The sequence below is a fragment of the Rhincodon typus genome, chromosome 23, assembly GCF_021869965.1.
Source record: "Rhincodon typus isolate 14 chromosome 23, sRhiTyp1.1, whole genome shotgun sequence".
Classification (NCBI taxonomy): Eukaryota; Metazoa; Chordata; class Chondrichthyes; order Orectolobiformes; family Rhincodontidae; genus Rhincodon; species Rhincodon typus.
Window position 1 is genome coordinate 8,172,656 of NC_063354.1, and position 7,831 is coordinate 8,180,486.

General features: G+C 43.8%; 1 protein-coding gene across 1 annotated transcript; it reads left to right on the forward strand.

The window, feature by feature from the left end:
* Window positions 1–988: 988 nt before the first annotated feature.
* Window positions 989–4,165, forward strand: LOC109913925 (myeloid-associated differentiation marker-like protein 2). Its single transcript, XM_048611040.1, has one exon. It carries the CDS (start codon window positions 1,000–1,002, stop codon window positions 1,900–1,902), a length of 903 nt encoding a protein of 300 aa, XP_048466997.1. The 5' UTR covers window positions 989–999; the 3' UTR covers window positions 1,903–4,165.
* Window positions 4,166–7,831: the final 3,666 nt, after the last annotated feature.

Consider the following 7,831-nt stretch of genomic DNA (forward strand, 5'->3'; position numbering starts at 1 on the left):
TTGAAATGTTAACTTTTTTTTTCCGTAGATGTTGCCAGACCTGCTGAGCTTTTCCAGCAACTTTTGTTTTTGTTCCTGATTTATAGCATCCGCAGTTCTTTAGGTTTCAACGGGGATTAGACCGTTAACTCTCTGTCTTTCCACACATGCTGCCAGACCTGCTGAGTTTCGCCAGCACTTTCTAATTTTTATTTTAGATCTCCAGTACCGTGAAATGAAATTACTTTGAAATGAACAAAAACGTGTTGCGTCAATCTCAGCTTCAGCAGAAAGTGCGGGTGGGATTAAAACGGCGAGGTAGGGGAATGCATTGATGCACCAAGGGCTGCAGGATCTGTCTCTGTTGTGTGTGGACTGCCCTCATTCACTAACTGACAGCTCTATTAATAGTGGCATGGTCAAATACCAACCCTAGGACAAGCGGCAGCTGCGGTAGTATCACCACCTTCCAAAATTAGCTTCATTCTCATTCCGCTCAGACACTTCGGTGTCCAAGAGGAGGGCTGCGGCTGAAGCTGGGGAGGAAAAAGTTGCTGGCAGGGGGATAATAACTGCGGGCAGGAAAGGCTGCGGGAAGTAACAGCTGATGAGGGTAATCGGTGTTAGAGACAAAAGGTTGCTGGCAGTAATAGGTACTGAGGGTAAACGCTGGTGGGGTATAACGTACAGGGTGCAAACTGGTGCCAGTTAAAGATGCTGGGTAAAAGGTGGTAGAAGTAATAGGTCGGGGAGAGAGGGGTAAAAGTTAGTGTGGCAGTAATTGGTGGGTGGGGGTAATAGGTGCTGGGGCGGTAAAACAGCAGTGGGGGTGACAGTTTGGGGCAGTAAGAGGCGCTGGGGGAGTAAGAGGCGCTGGGGGGCAGTAAGAGGTGCTGTGGAGGGGCAAAACAGCAGTGGGGGTGACAGTTTGGGGCAGTAAGAGGTGCTGGGGGGGGTAAGAGGTGCTGAGGGGGGGGTAAGAAGTGCTGTAGGGGGTATGAGGTGAAAACCGTGCAGCTGATGGAGGCACAAGGTCCGTACCTGAACTGCTCGGCCCTACTGTCTCCCCTGGGCGCGCTCCGCTCGCTGCAGATCCTGTTCGGCTGTGTCACCCTGAGCCTGGTAGCCCACGATGGGGGTTACGGAGCGGCGTACGGCCACTTCTGCATGTTCGCCTGGGCCTGGTGCCTAACCCTGAGCGGCCTGATCGTCTCGTTCGAGCTGGCCCGGTTGCAGAGCTGCGTGAGGCTGTCCTGGGAGAACTTCACCATCTCGTTCGCGATGCTGGCCGTTCTGATGGAGCTCACCGCCTCCATTGTCTACCCGGTCTACTTCGTGCAGTTCGACTGCGGGAGCCACAGCTGCGAGTCCAGGGACTTCAGGATCTCGGCCAGCGTCTTCTCGGGGCTCACTTGCATCGCCTACGGGGTGGAGGTGCAGCTGAGCCGGGCCAAGCCGGGTCACATCGGCGCCTACATGGCCACCACCCCGGGGCTCCTCAAGGTGGTCCAGGCGTACGTGGCCTGCATTATCTTCGGGGCCTTGGCGAACGGCAGCGAGTACAGCCGCTACCCGGCCACCCAGTGGTGTGTAGCGGTCTACTCCGTCTGCTTCATCCTCACATCCCTGGTCATCGGCTTCAATGTTTCCGGCCGGACCGGGGCCCTCAGGTGCCCCTTCGACAGGCTGGTGGTCCTGTACACCTTCCTGGCCACCCTCTTGTACCTCAGCGCCGCCGTGGTCTGGCCCATCTTCTGCTTCGACAGTAAGTACGGCTCGGTGGAGAGGCCGCCTTCCTGCTCTCTAGGGGATTGCCCCTGGGACAGCCAGCTCATCATCGCCATCTTCACCTTCATCAACCTCATCCTCTACCTGGCCGACCTGGTCTACTCCCAGAGACTCCGCTACATCCCAGAGCCTTGAAGAAACGCCCCTTTCCCTGTGTGTGCGCAGAAAAACCCCATTATTTTATGGCAATAAAGAAAAACTTTACTCACGAAAAGACCTTTTAACTTAAAGCAGTTCTGCACGGATCAAGAAAAACAAACATTGGGATTTGACGTTGCAACATGCTCAAAGTTGGGAAATTGCATCACCAGATGGTGATGTCTGAAATACTGAAGTTCAAACACCAATCGAATCCACTTTTAGGTGGTCACTTGAAAACATTTTCCCTCCGTGATATCAGGATGTGTGCTGGGCAGTAGGTACCGTGTTATTATAGAGAGTGCCAAACTTGTGACAGCGTTCTGAGGAAGGGTCACTCGACCCGAAACATTAACTATGGATTTCTCACCACAGAAGCTGCCGGACCTGCTGAACTTTTCCAGCAATTTCTGTTTTTGTTTGCGGCAGCCTTTATGTTTATCACATAGGATCTATTTTTTTTTGGTATGAGGAGGGGCAGGATAACAAAGCAAACGCTCCTTCAGTTTTTTTTCTATTATTTATTGCACACAGATACGGTGACATGATCTATATCATGGACGTAAAGCTAAAGAAGTGAGCGTTGCCCCGTGCCGCCTGTAGGAAGTCCCAGCCAGCTAATTATTTCTTATCATTATCTTATCACCCAAATCGACATGCCCCTCTGTTTGTACACCCCCCACCCTTGTTTATTCAGCTTCCCTTAAGTGCTCTGTAATTCACATCAACCACATGCTGTCGTATCAGATTGCACATTCCCAACACTGTCTGGATAAAGAACTTTCTCCCGAATCCCTTCCATTGGTTTATTACTGACTGTCTGTCTCAACTTTGACTCCTTCCCAACCCCTGCTTCCCACCACCAGCATAACCACTACTAACTCTCTCAACCAAACTGCAACCATTCACTATACCATTACAACTACCCTACCAGACTCTTTCATAATCTTGAAGACATCTCTCAGATTACCCCACATCTTCTTTCTTAAAAAAATGCCTTACTTATTCAATGTTTCCTAATGGGTATAAGCTGTCAGTTCTATGGTCATTCTTTCAATGCTTCTGTGTCTTTTTTATATAATCATGGAGACCAGAATTGTTTGCAGTACTCCACCTTGGCTCTGATCTAGGTTCTATACAAGCTTAACCTCATTTCTCTGCCTTTCATTTCTATCCCTTAGAAATTAACCCTTCTGCTTAAATATATTTGCCCTTATTAAACTGTATCAATACCTTTAATTATGGTAGCAGATTTGTGGTCTAAAATAACAACATTAATATTAATTCAGGTTGTGACACCTTGTAGCCTAGGAGGGAGGTCATTTGAACTGTCACTCCTGTGTTGCCCCTTTGCAAGCGTCCTCTAAATCTGTTTCACTCCTTGCCTCCAATTGTTTGCAGTTATTTAAAGTGAAGCAGTGAAAATGCTCTAAATTCTGACATGTTATAGGTATATCATTTATCTTTTATAGTCTTCCTTTTTATCTGTAGAATGTTGCAAAATACTTACTGGAGTAACTTTGAAGTGTGTATGGATATGCCTGTATACCAGATAAAACATAGCATTCTTGCAAGCGAGAGCTTATTTCTCACTTAAGAGTTCTATACTAAACAAAAAGCCAAATCACTAGCAGCAGCTAATTGTGTACAAAAGTAGCTTGAGCTACCTCATGAACTTAAATCTCTGGCTGTTCTGCTTCACAATGCTGCTTTGTATGTATATCTCAGGATTTAATGTTTCAATGATGTGGATATTCTTTGGGAAAGATGGAGAATGTAAGTCACTTGTTTTTGATCACTTTGAATTTCAGCAAGGGGAGTGATAAAGGGACGTTCTTTGTTTTATTTCAGTGGAATCAGCACATTGTACTAGTGCCATAGGGAGAATGAAACAGAAATGCATGTCTAACTAGGCCTGAATAAAGCATCTGCTGAAGCATTCTGTACTGTGTGACCGGAAACCAAACGTTAAAAGCTACTGGGCAGAATGAGGCTTCTGCGATTAAATGTATAAACACATACAGATTTAGTGCCTTGGAAGCTGAACTAGGATCAAAGTATCTTTTTGAAATAACAAGTGGCATAGCTTATATCATAATATTGCAACAGAGTCTCACGCAATAACAATTAACAGTACAGATTGTCGAATGTCATTTAGAAGCATAAACATTGCAATTGAAATTAATTTATCCTCCAGTATAAATATAATGTTTTTAGATAGTGTACTGTGTAACAAAAATAAAAGCTAAGTATTTCCTCATGTTTGTATCTGATACTTTACATCAATTTATCAGAGACAGGGAAATTGTGATTTATCCTGTTGCATTGAAAGTAAAGCAGGACAGATCCAACAGTAACGCTGTGTGGAGGACAGAAGAGTCATTACTTTGGGTGTGTACTGTCGAAGGAAGGTTGGTCAGCTCAGGTGGCTGGATTGTGAGGCAGAATGATGCCAACAGCATGGGTTCAGTTCCTGCACTGGCTGAGGTCACCATAAAAGTCTTGACTTTGCCCCTCACCTGAGGTGTACTGACCCCCCAACTTAAACTCCCCACTAATTATTGCACTCTCTAGTGAGAGAGAGCTGACCTCTGGGGCTATGACCTTTGCAATGCCAGAACAGAAACTCCATTCAAAACAGGTACAATCAATGTTTGAAACCCAGAAACAGAAAATATTTAAAGCAATGAAACAAGCTGAAGTTTTTTTTTATTTTGCAGTTTCCTCTTATTTCTGTCGTACACTGCTGAAATGTGATACACTAGTTGCCTAAGAAGGAAATCACTTGCCTTATCACATTCTTGGGATGATCCAAGTGTATCACAACCTACAGGTCTCTGACCTGTAATCTCTGCAACTACACCTGCAAGTATGACACACAATTTTTACACAGTAAAGTTCCACAAATAGAAGTCAGATTTTGATTTTTGATTGTTAAATCTTGACTGGGACACTATGGGAACATCTCTGCCACTAATTTGAGAAAATGCCATGGGATCTACTATCTATCTGTTCGGATGTATGTGTGGTAGTCCCTTGGTACAAGGCTGACATTTGCTCATGGTAAGAACCTGTTTGCTGAGTCTTCTAACTGATGCACTGCAGTTACCAAATGATTCAGCTGATCAGGAAATTCTCCCACTTTTGCTTCTTGCCAGAGGAAAGATTTACAGATTTATTTTTGATATGGTGCACCTTCCATGGTCATCATGTCCTGAGATGGGTTTTGACTCTGGAAGTTCTGACCTGAAGATCTGGATACTACAACTGTGTCACAACTTTCTCTGTAGTAGACATAGCCTTGATCAATTGTGTATTCTAAAACACTGCACCACTGTTTGATAATGCAGTACTTTTAGTACTGCACTGATGTGTAAGTCTAGATTTATGTGCTGATGTCTTGGATGGATTTTATGTTCACAAATTTCTATTTCAAAATCAAAATAACTAACTGCATCAAGTAGGACATAGAACTGTATTCCTGTTTATAGTGAATTTACAGTCATAGTCATAGAGCTGTACAGCACGGAAATAGACACTTTGGTCCAACTCATCCATGTCAACCAGATATCCTAAATAAATCTAGTCCCATTTGCGAGCATTTGACCCATATCCCTCTAAACCCTTCCTATTCTTATACCCATCCAGATGTCTTTCAAATGTTGTAATTGTACCAGGCTCCACCACTTCCTCTGACAGCTCATTCCATACACACACCACCCTCTGCATGAAAAAGTTGCCCCTTAGATCCCTTTTTAAATCTTTCCCTTCTCACCTTAAACTTATACCCTCTAGTTTTGGACTCTCCTACCCCAGGGAAAGGATCATGTCTATTCACCTTATCCATGCCCCTCATGATTTTATAAACTTCTATAAGGTCACCACTTAACCTCCAAAGCTCCTGGGAAAATAGCCCCAGCCTATTCAGCCTCTCCCTGTAGCTCAGACCCTCCTACCCTGGCAACATCCTTGTAAAAACCGACAGAACTGTGGATGCTGTAAATCGGAAACAAAAATAGAGATTACTGGAAAAGCTCAGCCAGTCTGGCAGCATCTGTAAAGCGAAATCAGAGTTAACATTTCGGGTCCGGTGAGGAAGGGTCACTGGATCTGAAACGTTAACTCTAATTTCTCTTCACAGGTGCTGCCAGGCCTGCTAAGCTTTTCCAGCAATCTTTATTTTTGTCACATCCTTATAAATCTTTTCTGAACCCTTTCAAGCTTCACAACATCTACAGCAGGGAGACCAGAATTGCATGCAGTATTCTAAAAGTGGCCTAACCAATGTCCTGTACAGCTGCAACATGACCTCCCAACTCCTATACTCAATGCACTGACTAATAAAGGCAAGCATACCAAACACCGCCTTCACTATCTGGTCTACCTATGACTTTCCTTCTCTGAACGTGCACCCCAATGTCTCTTTGTTCATCAATACTCCCCAGAACCTTACCATTAAATGTATAAGTTCTGTCCTGATTTGCCCAAACCAAAATGCAGCACCTCACATTTATCCAGATTAAACTCCATCTGCCACAACTCGGCCTATTGGCCTATCTGATCAAGGTCCCATTGTACGCTGAGGTAACCTTCCTCACTATCTACTGCACCACCAATTTTGGTGTCATCTGCAAGCTTACTAACCGTACCTCCTATATCCAAATCCAAATCATTTACTTAAATAACCAAAAGTCAGTGGTCCCAACACCGATCCTTGTGAACAGAGGTGTGCCACAGGCCACCAATCCAAAAAGTAACCCTCCACCACCACTCTCTGTCTCCTACCTTCGAGCCAATTTTGTATACAAATGGATAACTCTCCCTGTATTCCATGCTATCTAACTTTGCTAAACCAATCTACCTTGTCAAACACCTTATTGAAGTCCACATAGACAATGGCCACTGCTCTGCCCTCATCAATCCTCTTCGTCACTTCTTCTGTATTATGATTGAAAAAAGATTAAACAGCATTATGACAGCTTATATTGATCAGAGGAAGCCACCACCTATTTTGATGAATTTTTAAATTTATGTTTCTATACTAATTGATTCCTTTATAGGAACTTTTTTTTAAAAAAAGTATATTTCAATTTCACTCAGGCAGTCACTTATTTCATAAGGTTTTTTTTTAATGAATATATTTTATTTTAAAGAATGGACTAAATGCACTGCACTTAAGGCAATCTGTACTTGCATCAAACTTATCTACTGCTGGTCAAGTACAGCATGATTCAATGCAGACTAATGCACTGTCTTCTGCAGAGGAAATCTACGTCTGACTCTCACCCCCAACAAAACAAATCTTACACCTGGACGATATTTTCCATTCTTGCTGTCCACTTTTGCTTCCATTTCTCCCAATCATCAATATCCTCCTTTCAGGTGCTGATTGCTCCATTACCTACCTTCACAATCCACAAGACATCTTTCCAAGACCCACCTTTATCAATGTCAGGAGTTGATTAGCTTGGATGCCTGCTATGTGATGCAGAATGATGCCAACAGCTGAGGTTCTCGCACAGGCTGAGATTACCATGAAGGATTCTCTTTCTTAATCTCTTCCCTCACCTGAGGCATGGTCCTTAGGTTAAAACCACCACCAGTTTTCTCTTTCTCTAATGAGAGAGCAGCCCTATGGTCCAGAAGAACTATAGTAACTTTACTATGCATGTCATCATGGAAGTGAGCCAAGTCAAATATCAGAGATTTCCAAAGGTAGACTGTATGTTTTACACTTACAACTTACATGATCTTATGTATTACATTGTTATAAATCTGTTGGATAAGGCTGAAGATAACGGGACCTGATAATAGGCTTAACAATGGGCTGTTTTATGAATAGAATTATGCTAAGTCAGTCAGGTCTGCTAAGATTTAGAACTGCAGAAAATCAGGAACTGCAGGCTCTACCGGACAAGGCATACAT

Coding starts and splice junctions, on each gene's coding strand:
- LOC109913925 (XM_048611040.1), top strand. CDS start 1,000: ATGGAGGCACAAGGTCCGTACCTGAACTGCTCGGCCCTACTGTCTCCC.